This window comes from Pipistrellus hanaki (genome assembly GCF_964339955.1).
Source record: "Pipistrellus hanaki genome assembly, chromosome: 14".
Classification (NCBI taxonomy): domain Eukaryota; kingdom Metazoa; phylum Chordata; class Mammalia; order Chiroptera; family Vespertilionidae; genus Pipistrellus; species Pipistrellus hanaki.
Genome location: NC_140516.1, coordinates 241,645 through 260,104, shown reverse-complemented (window position 1 = coordinate 260,104; position 18,460 = coordinate 241,645). Strand labels below are relative to the sequence as shown.

Here is an 18,460-nt window from a genome sequence, read left to right as displayed (position 1 = left end):
ATGCAAAAGAATGAAACTGGATCACCAACTTACACCATACACAAAAATAAAATCAAAATGGATACAGGACTTAAACATAAGAAGGGAAACCATAAAAACACGAGAGACATCCACAGGCAGTAAAATCTCAGACATACGCTGAAAAAACTTCACTGATACTTCTCCTAGAGCAATGGAAGCTAAAGAAAAAACAAACAAATGGGACTACATCAAAATAAAAACCTTGCCGAAACCGGTTTGGCTCAGTGGATAGAGCGTTGGCCTGCAGACTGAAAGGTCCCAGGTTCGATTCCGGTCAAGGGCATGTACCTTAATTGCGGGCATATTCCCAGTAGCAGGTGTGCAAGAGGCAGCTGATCAATGTTTCTCTCACATCGATGTTTCTAACTATCCCTCTCTCTAACTATCCCTCTCTCTTCCTCTCTGTAAAAAATCAATAAAATATATTTTAAAAATAAATAAATAAATAAATAAATAAATAGAAAGCTTTTTTACAGCAAAAGAAACCATCATAAAACAACAAGAAAGCTCACTGTATGGGAGAACATATTTGCAAATGTTATCACTGATAAAGGTTTAAACTCCAACATCTATAGACAGCTTATACAACTTAATAAAAGATAAATGATCCAATTAAAAAATGGGCAATGGACCTACATAGAATCTTTTCAAAATAAGATAGAAGGCAAAAAAAAAAAAAAAAAAAAAAAAAAAAAGATAGAAGGCCAAGAGGCACATGAAAACATGCTCAAAGTCACTAATTAATTATCCAAGAGATGCAAATCAAAATGACAATGAGGTACCACCTCACACCTGTCAGAATGGCTATCATTGACAAATCAACAAATGACAAGTGTTGGCAAGGTTGCGGAGAAAAAGGAACCCTCATGCACTGCTGGTGGGAATGCAGACTGGTACACCCACTGTGGAGAACAGTGTGGAGTTTCCCCAAAAAACTGAAAATGGAACTCCCATTTGACCCAGGAATTCCACTCCTAGGAATTCCACCCTAAGAAACTTGAAACACCAATCAAAAAGGACATATGCACCCCTATGTTTATAGCAGCACAATTTACAATAGCTAGGATTTGGAAACAGCCTAGGTGCCCGTCAGCAGATTATTGGATCAGAAAACTATGGTACATCTACACAATGGAATACTATGCTGCCATAAAAAAGAAGGAATTCTTATCATTTGCAGCAACCTGGATGTAACTGGAGAACATTATGCTAAGTGAAATAAGCCAGTCAACCAAAGAGAAATACCACATGATCTCACTCATTTATGGATAATAAAGAACATTATAAACTGATGAACAAAAAGATGGATACAGAGACAGTAAAGCAATAAACAGACTGTTAAATTATAGTGAGGAGATATGTGGGAGATAAGAGATCAACCGAAGGACTTTTATGCATACATACAAGTATAATCAATGGACAAAAAAACTCTCGGGAGGGAGGGCATCTATGGGAGGGGGGCAATGGTACGATATGTACACATATAATATCTTAATAATAATTTTTTAAAAAACACCTTTGTGCCGAAACCAGATTGGCTCAGTGGATAGAGCATTGGCCTGCGGACTGAAAGGTCCCGGGTTCGATTCCGGTCAAGGGCATGTACCTTAGTTGTGGGCACATCCCCAGTAGGGGGTGTGCAAGAGGCAGCTGATCGATGATTCTCTCTCATCGATGTTTCTAACTCTCTATCCCTTTCTCTTCCTCTCTGTAAAAAATCAATAAAATATATTTAAAAAAAAAAAACCACACCTTTATGTTAGACACAAGTCTGGCAATTTTAAGTGTAATATACCCTCTCCTTTAGGCCCTACTCCCCCTTCATCCAAAGAAACTATTATGAATCTGTAAGCATTATAGCAACATTTTAAAATCGTTACAATTTTAGTATTAAAAAAAGACTAATAAGTTGAGTTGTATGAGTTCTTTATGTATTTTGGATATTAACCCCTGTTGGAGCTATTGTTTGCAAGTATCATTCCCCATTTTATTTGTTGCCTTTTTGTTTTGTCAGTAGTTTCTTTTGCTGTGCAGAAGCTTTTTAGTTTGATATAGTCCCATTCATTTATTTTTACCTTTTCTTCCCTTGCCTTTGGGGTCAAATTCCTAATATGTTCTCTATGACTAAGGTCTATAAACTTAGTATCCATGTCTTCTTCCATGTACTTTATTGTTTCGGATCTTATATTTAGATCTTAATCCAAAAATTAATGTGGCCGAAATCTGTTTGGCTCAGAGGATAGAGCGTCGGCTTGTGGGCTGGAAGGTCCCAGGTTCGATTCCAGCCAGGGTCATGTACCTTGGTTGCGGGCACATCCCCGGTGGGGAGTGTGCAGGAGGCACCTGATTTATGATTCTCTTTCATTGATGTTTCTAACTCTCTGCACCAGACAAAAAACCTAACTGAAAAATGGGCAAAAAATTTTATACCTCTCCCAAGAAGACATATAAGCAGCCAACAGATATATGAAAGAAGATTCAACTTCACTATTAGCGAAATGCAAATCCAAACTATAATGACATATCACCTCACACTTGTTAGAATGGCTATTATCAACAAGACAAGTAATAAAAAGTGTCGTGAAGGAAAAGGAACCCCAATTCACTGGTGGTGGGAATGCAGCCACTATGCAAAACAGTATAGCGGTTCCTAAAAATTAAGAATAGCTACCATATGATACAGCAACATCTACCTGAAAAACTCTAAAACACTTATTCACAAAGATATAGGCACACTTATGTTCCCTGCAGCATTATTCATGGTGGCCAAGACATGAAGACAACCAACGTGTCTTTTGGTCAAGATGTTGTACGTATACTAGCGCACAATGAGATTCTATCAACCATAAGAAAAGGTGTAATACTGTCATTTGCAACAACATGAATGGACCTTGAAAATACCATAAGCGAAATAAATCAGTCAGAAAAAGCTAAGAAACACGTGATTTCACTAATATGTGAGATATAAAACTGAAACTCAGAGACAAACAATGGATGGTAATTACTAGAGGGGGAGCGGCAGAAAGTAAAGGGGCCAACTATATGGTGACAGATGAACTGACTTTGCATGGGGGGTACAGCACTCAAATAGATCATCTTATATAATAAAAGGCTAATATGCAAATTGACCGAACAGCAGAAAGACCGTGTGCTCCCACAGGGGGAGTGCCACTCAGCCAGAAGCCAGACTCACAAGGAGTGGACCTAAGCTGCTAGACAAACATCCCCGAGGGCTCCTGGACTGTGAGAGGGTGCTGGTCGGGCTGAGGGACCACAACTCCCAGAGTGCACGAATTTCACGCACCGGGCCTCTAGTGGATTATAAAAATGTACACTTGAAGCCTATATGATCTTATTAACAGTGTCACTCCAATAAATACAATTTAAAAAAAAGAAAAAGAAATAGCTTTAGCCTAGCTAGCATGGCTTGGTGGTGAAGTATCAACCTATGAACCACGAGGTTATTGTTAGATTCCCAGTCAGGGCCACATGCCCAGGTTTCAGGCTCAAACCCCCAGGGAGTCGGAGGGAAGGGCATGTAGGAGCAGCCTACCAATGATTCTCATCATTGATATTTCTACCTCTCTCTTCGTCTCTGAAATAAAAATATATATATTAAAAAAAATAAGTTACTTTAAAAATATGTGGTAACACCATGAAACTCAAGAAATTATTCAATAAAATAGCCTACTTTGGTGGAAAAAAAAGGAAAAAAGCATTATTATATAATACTTAATATCAGTTAAATTTAAATATCTCCAAAATGAAATTTTCATACTAAGATATTTCCAATTTTTAGTAAAAGTCTTTTCGATTAAACATTTCAAGTCAATTACTTACACTTTCCAATGAATACCCAATACATCTTTTCTTCAGTTCTAAAATATGTTAAATATTAAAATTGACCAACAAGAACACCATAAAACTAATTATTCTGAATTAACTGAATATCTAAATATTACTTGGTTGCAATAAAATAAAATTTCTATAGATACACAGCTTACTAAAGAAAGAATAGACCAAACAGCAATAGAAATAAAATAGTAAAATTTGACAAATTTTGTTGTGGGTTGAAATAAAAAGGTATGTCCAAGTCCTAATCCTTGGTTATCTGTGACTGTGACCCTATTGGGAACTGGATCTTTGTGAATAAAATTAAGGTGTGAGTTGAGATGAACACTGGAGTAGGGTGTGCCTTAATCATATATGACTCCCATTCTCATACGAAGAGAAGAGACAGCAACAGACAGGGACAGGAAGAATGCCACGTGCAGACAGAGGTAGAGTTCGTTCTGAGTGATGTATCTACAAGCCAAGGAATGCTGGCTCTGCCAAGCCGACAAGAACGGCAAGGAACAGAATCTGCCACAGAGACCTCTGAAAGTACCAACAATGATAACACCTTGATTTGAGACTTCTATCAATTGTGAGAGAATACATTTCTCTTGTTTTAAACCACCCAGTTTGTACAGTTTGTTAGGGCAGCCCTAAGAAACTAATTCTATCCTATGTAATAAAGAGGTAATTGACCACCACTCTAATAATACACAAGATGACTGCCACAAGAGGGCCAGCAAGGGAGGGCAGTAGGGAGGGACCAGGCTTGTAGGGGAGGACAGTTGGGGGGGACCAGGCCAGTAGGGGAGGGTAGTTAGGAACAACTCAGCCAGCAGGGGAGGGTAGTTAGGGGTGACCAAGCCAGCAGAGGAGGGAAGTTGCGGACAAACAGGCTGGCAGGGGGCAGTTAGATATCAATCAGGCTGGCAGGGGAGTGGTTAGGGGGTGATCAGGCTGGCAGGCAGAAGTGGTTAGGGACAATCAGGCAGGCAAGCGATTGGGAGCCAGCAGTCCTGGATTGTGAGAGGGATCCCAGATTGGAGAGGGTGCTAGCTGGGTCTAGGGATAAACACCGTGCCCCACCCACCCCCACTGCACAAATTTCATGTACCAGGCCTCTAGTATAATCATAAAACAAAACAGGACAAAATAAAACTAATGTTTTATATAACAAAGACATTAAAGACTACTTACGAATTGATGGGATCATATTTTTGAACTCCATATACTGGCACTATTTCTGCACGCTTGATGACTTTCTGTGTGTCATACAGAAGGAACATGCTGAAAAGAGCTAATCCACCATAAATTGCCACAGAGTACAGCGTAGCACCAGCCACAGTGGTAGGTGGAAGAAACATAGATCCTGAAATCAAAATGGGAAAAGAGGTGTTTTTTTATTTTTTTTTAAAGGGTCTTTTCTCTAACTGTATATATAGTTAATGCTATTTTAATTTTTTTTTTTGTATACTGAACAGATTAAAAAAGCATCTCAGTTATAAAAATGGTCTAATTTTATATACATTCAATTCAAAACCCATGATACTCATTTCTGCAAAGGGTGGCTTACCCACATTACAGGAAGGCTCTTGTATCAGAGCAATGCTCATGTTCTGCAGACCAACTTTGCCATTTTAGATGCATTTGGTAAACCAATAGTAATGATTTGCTATGATGCCAAATAAGAAAATCCAGTCTAATTAGCACAGATCTTTTAAACAACTTTTAAAAATGACTAAATATTTTTCCCTCCAGTAAGAAACCTGGGTATCTAAGATGATTTTGGTACATCATGAACCAAGAACCAACTGTCAAACACAGTGGCTTACCCAGTGAGGACACAAAGACGAGGCCCAGGCCCACTCCCAGGGGTGCTCCCATGTTCAGAAACTTCTCACTGGGCGCACACATGGCCACAGTGGAGAGGCCACCTACGATGCCTGCCGTGTACCACGCAGCTCTGATGAGAAGAGGCCCCCCTAATATAGTCAGAGGAGCCACCACTGCGCCCATCACACCTGGAGAAAACAAGTGGTTAGTTTTTACTAAACAACCAAAGGGAAAATGCCACTTCTAACATGCCCTTTGAACCTATATTAAGCAGTTCAATAAAAAAGCCTTCCCCTTATTTATGTTGACACTACTCCCAAAATCCTACAACCAAAACTTGGGGCTATCCAGATTCTAAAATCACAATAACAGCATTATTCCTAGTCAAACAGCCACAACTCACAAGTACAAACACTAACCTACATTTTAGTGACTGTCAAATTTTGTGCTGTAGTTAATTTTTTGGATTAGAACCTAACTTTAGTCTTAAACAAAGTAAGAGGAGAAAGTGAGTATATTATGCTAATCTTAAATGTAGCTCAAGGTTGAGTGTTGATCCATGAACCAGGAGGTCACAGTTCAATTTCTGGTCAGGGCACATGCTCCAGGTTGCAGGCTCGATCCCCAGTAAGGAACATGCAGGAGGCAGCTGATCAATAGTTCTCTCTCATCATTGGTGTGTCTCTTTCTCCCTCTTGCCTCCTCTCTGAAATCAATTATATATATATATATATATATGTATATGTATGTATATATATATATATATATATATATATATATATATATATATATGTATGTATATGTATATATATATATATTTTTTTTTTCTTTTTAAATGTACAATAGAAACTTCAAGGACACTGTTGTTACACTGTATAATAAGGAATGTAATCATAACTTGTAAAAAGTAATTTGTTGTCAAATATTTATAAACAGCCTCATAAAAATTACAGTGAAAGTTATCAATATAATTAACCAAGTAAACAGAATTCAACTGAAAAATAAATCTTGCCCTAACCAGTTTGGCTCAGTGATAAGAACCTTGGCCCTCAGACTGAAGGGTCCGGGTTCAATTTCTAGTCTAGGCATGTACTTGGATTGCAGGCCCACATGTGCAGGAGGCTATCAATGTTTCTCCCCCCTCTCCCCTTCCATCGTCTCTAAAAATCGATGGAAAAAATATCCTCAGGTGAGAATGAACCATAAATAAATAAATAAAGAAATAAACAAATAAATCTTAGATAAGGCATTATCTCAATGGTGAGTAGAACAAGTTACCCTTTTCTTAAACATTAAATGTGCATAGTTTAACTCAGAATAGGCACAGAGCTGTCTTCATACTAAAACTTCAATACTAGTGTATTTCTTTTGTGAGAATAACATTTCTAGGTCAAGTAGTAAGGTAACTAATTGTATTTCATGATGAATAACTTTAAAATACTTTTTGCTCTAGGATCCCACTACAGCTGCTGTGCTCACCAGCCATGAGCCTGGCTCAGGGCTTCTGGCTGAGCAGTACTCCCTGTGGGAGCACACTGACCATTAGGGGGCAGCTCCTGCACTGAGAGTCTGCCTTCTGGTGGTCAGTACACATCATAGCGACCAGTTGTTCCACTATTCAGTTAATTTGCATATTAGCCTTTTATTATATAGAACTAGAGGCACGGTGTACAAAATATGTGCAAGGGAAGGGGGTGTCCCTCAGCCTGGCCTGCACCCTCTGCAATATGGGACCTCTTAGGGGATGTCCAACTGCCGGCAGTCAGACATCCCTCTCAAAATCTGGAACTTTTGACTCCTAACCACTTCTGCCTGCCAGCCTGATCACCCCATAACCGATCCCCTGCTCGCCTGGTTGTCACTAACTGCTCCCCTGCCGACCTGACTGTCCCCAACTGCCCTCCCCTGCTGACCTGGTAGCCCACAACTTCCCTCTCCTGCCAACCATTTTGTGGTGGCCATCTTGTGATGATGTGAGGGCACCACCCAAAGGCACAAGGACCACCTAGGCTTTAATTAGTATAGATACCTGAGCCTCATTCCATATTTCTGGTTAAGTGCTCCCAGTTTGCAGACTGTCATTTTGATGTGTGTACTATTAACTTTTACTAATTACTATTTCAGTAATTCACTGCTTTTACTTGTTATTTCTGAATTTTTGACAGATATTATAGCTAATAATACTGCATCATACATTTGAATGTTGCTAAGAAAGTAAATCTTAAATATTCCCACTAGGAAAAAAGAAATGGCAAATATGGAATGGAGGTGTTATTTAATGTCATGGTGGTAATAATTCTGCTACACATACGTGTATCAAATCAACATGCTGCACCTTAAACTTATACAATATTATGTGTCAATTACATAATAAAGTTGGGGGAATAACACAAATAGAATAGTTTTTCAACGAGCATTTCAGTAATGCCTGCTAAGTATCACTTGGTCCTGACTGAGACCACTGGTGTACTAAACATTTGGATAAAAAATGTCAGCTTTGATGTCCTTTTGATGCTGAGTCCTTGAATCATCCAAACCCCCTCTGGGTCCCATCTCAATCTTGCCAGGGAATAATAAACGGGCATAGTGCAGGACTTGGAAAAACAAGACTGGGGTGCCAATGACTTTTGTGCTTCCTAGTGTATGACTCATCCATCCTTGGTTTCCTCAATTATACAATATGAATATGCTAATATCTACCCAGTTTCCTAATATGTTTATGAAGAATAAAACATATTTTGAGCCACAACAATTAAAAATAAATAAATTGGCCATCATACTGTGCAGCTCTGGGTTAACATAGCAGGCCTAGGGCTGTCTTTACAAAGGCCTGCTTGCCAGGTTAGTCCTGCTTCTTATCTGAGAAGCTGGCACTTGGACAGTTCTCTGACAGGGTGAGGCTACTGGTGCAAACACTTGAGTTATGCTAAAGACCTGCTTTCCTTCAGGGAGTCTGGTTTGGATTTTTTATTTGTTTTTGTGGTTAATCCTCACCTGAAGATATTTTTTCTTTTTTTTTCTTTTTTTTTTTTTAATAGAGTGGAATGGAGAGGAAGGAGGAGGACAGAGGGAGAAACATCAATGTGAGAGACACTGATTGGTTGCCTCCCACAAGTGCCCCGACTGGGACTAAAGATTTAGAGATTGAACCTGAACCCAGGTACATGCCCTTGATCAGAAATCAAAACTGTGACCCTTGGTGTGAGGCTGAAACTCCAATTACTGTACACACCTGCCGGGGCAGGGAGTCTGTTTTTTGATAGTTGCTAGGAGGGTGCCTACATGATCAGCTTTCAATAAAAACCTTGGGCCTGGCCTGCCTGGCTCAGTGATTTGAGTATTGACCTATGAACCAGGAGGTCTCAGTTTGATTCTGGTCAGGGCAGAGGTTTGGGTTTTGGGCCAAATTCCCAGTGTGGGGTGTGCAGGAGGCAGCCAACAGTGATTCTCTCTCATCATTGTTATTTCTTTCTCTCCCTCTCCCGTCCTCTCTGAAATAAATGAAAACATATTTACAAACAAATAAACAAACTAAAAATAAAAACCCTGGCCAAGTGTCTACTGGCTTCCCTGGGCAGAAAAACTACACGTTCTTCCTCTTTTCCCATTCTTGGTGTGCCCCCCAGGAAGGAGAACATTGAAAGACTGTGTATTTCTCCAACACCAGACTCTGCCTATATATCTTTTCCTCTTGCTGATCCAGTCGTGCATCCTTTCATTGTAATAAACCTCACCTCTGAATACTAATCAATTGCTGAGTGAATTAGTGGTCTTAAGGACCCCACTCCCACCAACACACATAAAATACTGATCCAAATAACTTATATGCTACAATAACATCAGATTAAAAGGTGTTTTGTAAGCAAAGCAGGTAGAAATGCTTAATTCAATTCAACAAGTGACTTAAGAGACCAAGAGGGGAGAGAAGGAGTTAGAGGGGAAGAGGAGGGAAATCAATGATGAGAGCCACTGATTGGCTGCCGCCTGCCTATTTATCCTAGATAAAAAGACACTAACCCTGTTTCCTCAAAGAACTCATTGTCTAAAATGGGAAACAGGTGCCTGCTAAAACTACTCAGTAGCCTAGATATTTAGAAACATAAATGTAAATGTAAAAATTCAAATGGCGAAAATTTTGGTGATTCAATGAAAGTCTTATTAACAAATGCATAGTCTATTCTTCTAAATACTTTTTTTCTAAAAGCAGGTCATTGGTAATATTAGGTCTAGTAATACTTAATGTCATTTTCTAATACTTTTTTAAATCGAATTTATTTAAACAATACAACAAAATTTAATCAACAATATAGTTGCCGTTGTTTTCTACTACTTGTGCCCAACACTCAGGAAGCATTTTAATCCCTCTGTTGTAAAATTCTTGTGATTTTGATGCAAAAAATTCGGTCAATGCATTTTTGAGGCATTCTTCATTATTAAATTTTTTTCCAAGAAGAAAGTTTTGCAAAGAACGAAACAAATGGTAATCGGAAGGGGCAATATCAGGAGAATATGCAGGTTGAGGGAGAACTTCCCATTCCAACTGGCGCAGTTTTTCAGCAGTGATTCTTGCAGTATGCGGTCGTGCGTTATCGTGGTGAAGAATTACGCCCTTCCGATTAATCAGCGCGGGTTCTTTTTCTCTTAAAGCTTGGGCTAACCTTTCCAATTGGGCACTATACACTGCACTTGTAATGGTTTGGTTAGATGGTAAAAGTTCATAATGAAGAATTCCTTTAAAATTCCACCAAACACACAACATCACTTTTTTCGCATGCAAGTCAGGTTTTGGCGTGGGCTGCGGAGCCTCATTTTTGTCCAACCATTGAGGCCGCCTTTTCAAATTAACATACAGCACCCATTCTTCATCTCCAGTAACAATTTGCTCTAAAAACGGCAAACGGTTTTGACGAAAGAGGAGCGAACTGCAAATTGTGACTCTTTGATTACGGTTGTTGTCGGTCAACTCAATGAGGAACCCATTTTCCAAACTTTTGGACTTTGCCAAGTGCACGCAATTGATTGGAAATTGTTTTTTGTGAACAATTTAAAGTTGTTGCAAGCTCTTGTTGGGTAATTTGAGGATTTTGCACCAAAAGAGCTTGAAGAGCTTCTTGATCAAAATTGGACACACGGCCTCGACCACTCTTGTCATCTAACGAAAAATTTCCCTCGCGAAATTTCTCAAACCAACGCTGGCATTTTCTGGCGCTAACTGCATCTTGACCAAGAGCACTACAGATGTTTTTTGCAGCCTCACTTGCTTTTCTTCCTAATTGGAACTCGTAAAGCATGCAGTGCCGAATATGCTCTTCATCCGCCATCTTCTTAGCCCTAGTTTTGCAACAAAAACCAAACCAAACACAAACTTTTTCAAGCAAAACTTGTTAATTGCACTTCACACGTTCTGTAGATACCACGTGTTTGAAGGTTATGTCAATACAAGTCAACGCCAAGCAAGATTTTAAACGAATGTTAAAAACGACATTAATTATTACTAGACCCGATAGAAGAAAAGGGACCATCTCCCTCTCAAACAGTGATTTGTCCTGCAAATCTCCAAGGAGATCATCTATGATTGAGTAACCTAACACCAAAGAGACTTGAAAACAAGGTTGGGAAATCATGCTGTCTCCTAGTTACCAAAATAAAGATAGCATATGAATAACATAAATGACATATTTCATCCCAAGTTGTGATTGAGTGCCAAAAACCTGGTTTCCATTTACTAACCATGCTAGAACACTTCCCAGTATGTCTCCCTGAAGTTTCAGGGAAATGCTTATAAAATGTCTTGCATTGTGGTAGAGAACATGCACCAAGGAAGCATTTTTGTTTCTCGATCTGGTTGGCTCTTTATTCAACCTAGAAACAAACTATGCCAGGAAACTTTGTCTGAACTTTCAAATATTTGTCTTGCAACAATTAAGAAAAAAATCACAGAATATACCTACAAGGATATGAAAACTGCCCTGCAATAGCAGGGCTGACAGCCTTTGCCCTGCCCAATGTTACCTTGTGCCAAGAACTGCCCTAAATGCATTAGTCACAAACATATATTGTGATGGGTATCAGGTCTAAAATCCTCCTGGTTGCCGAAACAGGTTTGGCTCAGTGGATAGAGCGTCGGCCTGCGGACTGAAAGGTCCCAAGTTCAATTCCAATCAAGGGCATGTACCTTGGTTGCAGGCACATCCCCAGTAGGGGTTGTGCAAGAAGCAGCTGATCAACGATTCTCTCTCATCGATGTTTCTAACTCTCTATCCCTCTCCGTAAAAGATCAATAAAATATATTTTAAAAAGAAATAAATAAAATCATCTTGGTTATTAGATAAAACACAGAAAAGAAAATCTCTGCATGTACTAGGCCAGTGGTTGGCAAACTCATTTGTCAAAAGAGCCAAGTATCAACAGTACAATGACTGAAATTTCTTTTGAGAGCCAAATTTTTTAAACTTAAACTATATAAGTAGGTACATTGTTATTAACTTAATTAGGGTACACCTAAGCTGGCTTTTGCTAAAAACTCAAGGGGTCAAAGAGCCTCATGTAGCTCGTGAGCCAGTTTGCCAACCACTGCATTAGACTATACAGGAGGTAAGATTAGTACTGGGGATTTCCATGGTCTTAGTATATAAACAGTAGTAAGTAGAAAATTACCAAGTTTTTCTAAACATGAAGCTTAACTAAATTATGTACAAAGCATGTGTGGTTGTGAAAAGCCACTTAAAAGGTGGTATTAAAGATTTATTTAATAACAACTGAAAACTAGAACATACCAGAGTGCAGTAACCAAGCAAGATGCTTTGAGCCTGGGCTCCGGTCATAAGGTATTGATTGTACCAACATTCCAGCTCCAATCATGGCTGCAAAGGTTGCACCAATTGTCTGAAAGAACACATATTATTAAGAAAAATCTATCCTTATACAACAACAAAGTAGAAGCCCACAAGTTCTAATTTTCAGTTAATCTTTCCAAGAAACCATGTTTTTTCCAACACATAAAAGGTCTTTATTTCCATTTGGCCAAGTTACAAGAGTGCCAACACCCTTAAATTTGCAGACAGTTTTAAGTGAATACAGAATTAAGCTTTGACTTAATAACGTCATCTTTTAAAAATTTTATTCTTTTTAGACATAGGTTTCACAAAATCTCTTTACAAGTCCCAGAATAATTATTTTTAAATTACATTCTAGTATAGCACTAATAACATTTAAAAATATTAATCAAGATATACCAATTAAAAAATATATATATATATATGGAAAAGAGAAGAAATAAGACTGTTTCTTTCCTTCAAACTTTCTGGCTGACTTGGCCCTCTTCCCTTTTCGTTGCCTTAGGTTTCCATTATTATGATTTGTAAAGATTCCTTGTGTATATAACAAGAAAGCAATATAGGTAATGGAAGAAAGATGATAACAAATAGCCAGGAAATTTAAAGGGAAAACTGTAAACTTGTAGCTTTTGGACAGAATCAGATAGCATGTATTTTATTTGGCCAATTACTAAAAACAAATGAACACCGTAACTGAATGCAAATGCTTCTGGTTGGGAAGGTTTTTCTCCAGATGCTAAGAATCCTGTGTGATGCTCCAGACCTGCCTCATCATCTGCACTGTCTGTCTGACACACAGGCACCTGCTGCTTCCATTCACATTAAACAGAACAACATGCTGAGTTCTATTCTACCATTTTCCAATGGACAATTACTAAAAACTACTTCACATATCTCTGTGCAAAGCATTTTCAGGTTATTTATCACAATTACACTTTTTCTTTTAAGCACCTTCATGATCCAGTTCCATTTTTTGCCTTTCAACTTTCCAGTCTCCACTCCAGCTGCACAAACATGCCTCAGGCTTATGCCTCTTTAATTCTGTTCATTGTGCCTAAGAACTCTTTCCTGTTTGACTTACTTCAGAACTTTCTCTTTGTCTGGGAAGGTTTATGGTGGGTCCCCTTGCTGCCAAGAGGTGTCAAGATAACTCTCCTCTGTTCCAAAGACACTTAATACAATGATCAGTGTCTACAGACATGTCACCCCCGCCCCCTCAAAAAAAAAAAAAAAAAAAAAAAAAAAAAAAAAAAAAAAAAAAAGACTACATCTTCACCACTGAAGCATCTGTCTGGCTTCCTAAATTTTTACATAAGTACAAGAGTAAAAGCATATGAGAGTGATCTACCGTATTTCCCCAAAAATAAGACATCCTCCGAAAATAAGACCTAGTGTATGGAAAGATAAGACATCCCCTGAAAATAAGACCTAGCACAACTTTGGGAGAAAAAATTAATATAAGATGCTGTCTTATTTTCGGGGAAACAGGGTAATGCCCACAGGAGAATATAGCCCATGCACAAAACTTCTTTAACATTCTTATTTTAGGGGCTAAATTCCTTTGTGAATTTTTTTTTTTTCCTTTGTGAATTTTGATCTTCTTCATATAGCCATGCTTGCTTAATTACAAAAAGCACTATTGTAAATGATGTACTATTGATTCAACTAACATTCCTGGTGAGAATGCACATGCTTACTCTGTGCCTTGTAGAACCTGTAGGCTAGGCAATCCATGCCACCCATCTGAGAAATAATATCCTAAGAATACTGACTGTCCACATGGCTATGATACTGTAAGTATTCCTTTTGGAATGTACAATCTGTGTAAATGTTACAGATTTGGAGGTTGGATGGATTTGGGCTACCTATAGAGAACTGGTGTGCCATGGGACATCTCTAAGTATTATTACATAGACTCTCCCATCTTCTCTTCCCGTCCAGCCTCACACTCACTGTTCTAGTTCACATTCTTATCATCAGATCTTGCAAAGGCAGAGCTAGTACACTGGCACTTCCACACTAGTTCTCCATACTCCAATACCCACAAGGCCTTTGCTGTTCCAGTCCTCTGCAATGGCCTCACTGCTTAGGCACTCCTCTCAGCTTGCCAATCACACAGTCCCTTAATGTCGTCTTCACACTCAAGCCCTCAAATATGCTAAGGAATTGTAAAGGCACTTTTAATAACTGCTTTCTTTGCTCAAGCTGTTTTTGCAAACTTGCAATACCCTTGTACTCTCCTAAAATAAGAAATGACAGGCTTCAATAGCCCTGATGAGATAAAACTTCACGGGACTTCTCTACTAGTCCAAGACAAAAATAATCTTTCAACTGATTTAAAACTTTCTACTTCTCGCCGGGACCGGTTTGGCTCAGTGGTAGAGCGTCGGCCTGCGGACTGAAAGGTCCCGGGTTCGATTCCGGTCAAGGGCATGTACCTTGGTTGCGGGCACATCCCCAGTAGGGGGTGTGCAAGAGGCAACTGGTTGATGTTTCTCTTTCATCGACGTTTCTAACTCTCTGTCCTTCTCAATTCCTCTCTGTGTAAAATCAATAAAATATATTTTAAAAAAATAAATAAATAAATAAAACTTTCTACTTCTTATTGTATATTCTTTACCACTTACTCTAGTTTATCTCTTCAACCAGAGAGTAGAAAAATAGGGTGATTTCACCACCCTTGAAATTAGTTTTTGGTATTTAGTAAAATAAAAAATGTACAAGAAACACTCATCAGACCATGCCATCTTGAAGGGGAAAGTGGGTCTTATTGGAAGCCTGAAAATCTACAACTATGGCAACCACCGAACAGCTGCAAGCCTCAGAACACCGGTCCCCAATTGGTGCAAACACTTGGATTCACAGGAGTTCTACACTCAAACACGGAAAGGTCAGATTTCACCTGGGATAAGGAGAGAGAGAACTACATAACCAGGCACCCAGAAACGTGAGACTATGGAGAGACAAAGAAACAGCCTGCATATGAAAGAAAAGCAGGAATCACCAGAAAAGGAAATAAATGAAATAGAGGCAAGCAACCTATCAGAGAAAGAATTCAGAGAAATGGTCATTAGGTGGCTGAAAAGAATGGAAGACAAATTCGACAATATGAGTAAAAACCAAGAGGAAATGAAGGGCCAAGAAAAAATGAAAAATAGGCTCCCCTTGCGCAGGCACCGGCCAAGGCACCGGGAGGGGGGAGCGGGGAGTTGCCTCCTGGTCGCAGCTGTGGCCGCCGTGCCAGCCCAGCCCATGCCTCCTGGGCTATGCCTTCGGGTGACTGCACCACCCACGCCCGACAACCTGGGCCAGGATGCCCGCTGGCTCCCAGCGCCCCGCAGACGGGCTAGAGACTGTGGACGCCCAGCCCGCAGCCCGCAGCATAGATTCAGATTCCGGCGAGCAGAGTGAGGGTGAGCCCACCGCCACTGCAGGTCCTGATGTCTTTAGTTCCAAGAGTTTTGCCCTTCAAGCCCAGAAGATTCTGAGCAAAATAGCCAGCAAGACTGTGGCCAACATGCTGATCGATGACACCAGCAGTGAGATCTTTGATGAGCTCTACAAAGTCAAAGAGCACACCCACAACAAGAAGGAAGCCCACAAGATCATGAAAGACTTAATCAAGGTGGCCATCAAAATTGGGATCCTCTACCAGAACAACCAGTTCAACCAGGAGGAGGTAACTATCATGGAGAAGTTCAGGAAGAAGCTGAACCAGACCACCATGACTATCGTCAGCTTCTGAGGTGGAATACACTTTTGATAGGAACGTGCTCTCCAAGCTCCTGCACGAATGCAAGGACCTGGTGCAGGAATTGGTGCAGCAACACCTGACCCCCAGGACCCATGGGCTCATCAACCACGTCTTCAACCACTTTGCTGATGTGGAGTTCCTCTCTACCCTTTATAGTCTGGATGGAAACTGTAGATCCAGCTTCAAGAGGATGTGTGAAGCAATCAATAAATTGCTAGATGAGGAAGTCCTCTGAATATCTTCCTTCCTCCTGGACTTTGCTGCGTTCTGGGTACAGCCTCCAGTGTGGTCTGGGTGAGCACCAAGAAAACGGGAAGAAACCCTCGTCAAAGATGCCCATGTTCTGTCCTTTTCGTCCCTCTGATGTGGATGCTGAATTGAGCTCAGGTGTGTTTGTCCCCTGAGCTTGCTGACTAGGTCTGGAATTTAAATCACCTTTGTTTGCGAGCCCAAAGGACATGTCTTCTATGCCAGTGGTCGGCAAAATCATTAGTCAACAGAGCCAAATATCAACAGTACGATGATGGAAATATCTCTTGAGAGCCGAAAACCGACTTTGGCACATGGGCCACGAAGTTTCAATACCACTGTACATGCACACCCAAACGTGGTATTTTGTGGAAGAGTCACACTCAAGGGGCCAAAGGGCCGCATGCGGCTCATGAGCCGCAGTTTGCCGACCACTGTTCTACGCTAAGCAGAAAGGTTGCCCTGCTCATCAAGGAGAGCTCAGTTCACCTGTTGAGTAGAAGGAGCCCTGGCCCAGAAGGCAGAGGACATGGTTTGGTTTCCCAGCTCTACCAGTTGTGACTCCATCCTTTGGATCCTGCCCGCCCGCCTGCCTGCCTGCCTGCCTGCCTCCCTCCCTGGGCTGCTGTGAGGATCAAATGAAACAACGTATGTTCATGACTTTGAAGACGCTAATGTAGGGTCTTCTCTTCAGAGTGTGAGGGAGCCACTTGGATCGACTATTAAGCAGCAAAGAACAGAACAATAGTCTCTGGTGGGATGGGCTTTCAATCTGTCTCTAGACGTGCTATTTCAAAAAATTGAAAATGAATCTAAAGGTGTGAAAAGGTATAGCTGCAAATTGGGAAAAGAGCTCTGTTTTCTGGATCTTAGCTGTGCAGTTCTATGATCCTCCAGTGGGGGGTAGAGTCCCACCTGTCACGCAGAAGCAGAGAACTGTGCTTCCTGCGGGACCCCCTTCCATCCTCTAAGGAGCACAGTCCGTGAGGCCCAGGAGGGTCTATTCCGGCTGCACAGGAGAGTCAGGCAAAGTGAACCCCACCCATCTTTCTTGGCTTCTCATAGTCATTGTGTGCTGTTTTCTCTAGTTTGTTAATAAATTCAAACTACCCTTAAAAAAAAAAAAAAAAAAAAAAATGAAAAATAACATAAATCTGTAAAGAACTCAATAGAAAGCATCAAGAGTAGACTAGAAGTAGCAGAGGACTGCACCAGTGAGCTAGAAGGCAATATGGAGGAAAATACCCAAGTAGAGCAGCTTCTAGAAAAAAAAATTTAAAAAGCAGGAGGAGAGCCTAAGGGAATTTTGGGACAACATGAAACAAAACAATATTAGAATAATAGGAGTTCCAAAAGGAGAGAAAACTGAACAAGGAATAGAAAGCCTGTGCGAAGAAATAATGACAGAAAACTTCCCTGAGATAGAGAAGAAAAAACCCACACAAATCCAAGAAGCTCAGAGTCCCAAGCAAAAAGAACACCAAGAGACCGATGCTAAGGCACATTACAGCAGCAGCACCCGGGCCCAGAGCAGCAGCGGCCAGGCGCGGAGTAGCTGGGAGCGGAGCAGCCAGGTCGGGAGCAGCTAGGACCGGAACAGCAGCAGCCAGGCCCGGAGCGGCAGCAGCCGGGCCCAGAGCAGTAGTGGCCAGGCCCGGAGCAGCAGGGCGCGGAGCAGCCAGGTGGGGAGCAGCTGGACCAGAGCAGCAGCATCCAGGCCTGGAGCAGCCGGGCCCAGAGCAACAGAGGCCAGGCCCAGAGTAACAGCGGCCAGGCCCAGAGTAACCAGGCCCGTAACAGCTCGCAACTCACCTGTCCATGCCCCAGGGCTGCTTCTCAGACATGGCTAGAAACTTTTGGGGGAACGTGAGGGTCTGCTGAATCAAGTGATGAAGGCTTAGATCTGGATGTGTTGAGTTGTTGTAGCGCTGGG

At 40.8% G+C, this 18,460-nt stretch overlaps 1 protein-coding gene and 1 pseudogene across 2 annotated transcripts in view; one reads left to right on the top strand and one right to left on the bottom strand.

Annotated features, from left to right (window-relative positions):
• The window catches only part of GHITM (growth hormone inducible transmembrane protein), a 35,921-nt gene that overhangs the window by 7,470 nt on the left and 9,991 nt on the right, over positions 1-18,460 (bottom strand). The window contains exons 6-8 of the mRNA XM_084904185.1: positions 12,465-12,573; positions 5,688-5,876; positions 5,053-5,224 (exon numbers count right to left, since the gene is read on the bottom strand). Coding sequence (XP_084760311.1) covers positions 5,053-5,224; positions 5,688-5,876; positions 12,465-12,573 — 470 coding nt within the window. The remainder of the gene's footprint in view (positions 1-5,052; positions 5,225-5,687; positions 5,877-12,464; positions 12,574-18,460) is intronic.
• LOC311632547 (tumor necrosis factor alpha-induced protein 8-like protein 3) lies at positions 12,613-17,053 on the top strand (annotated as a pseudogene). Its single transcript has one exon. The product of its transcript is annotated as a tumor necrosis factor alpha-induced protein 8-like protein 3 (transcript).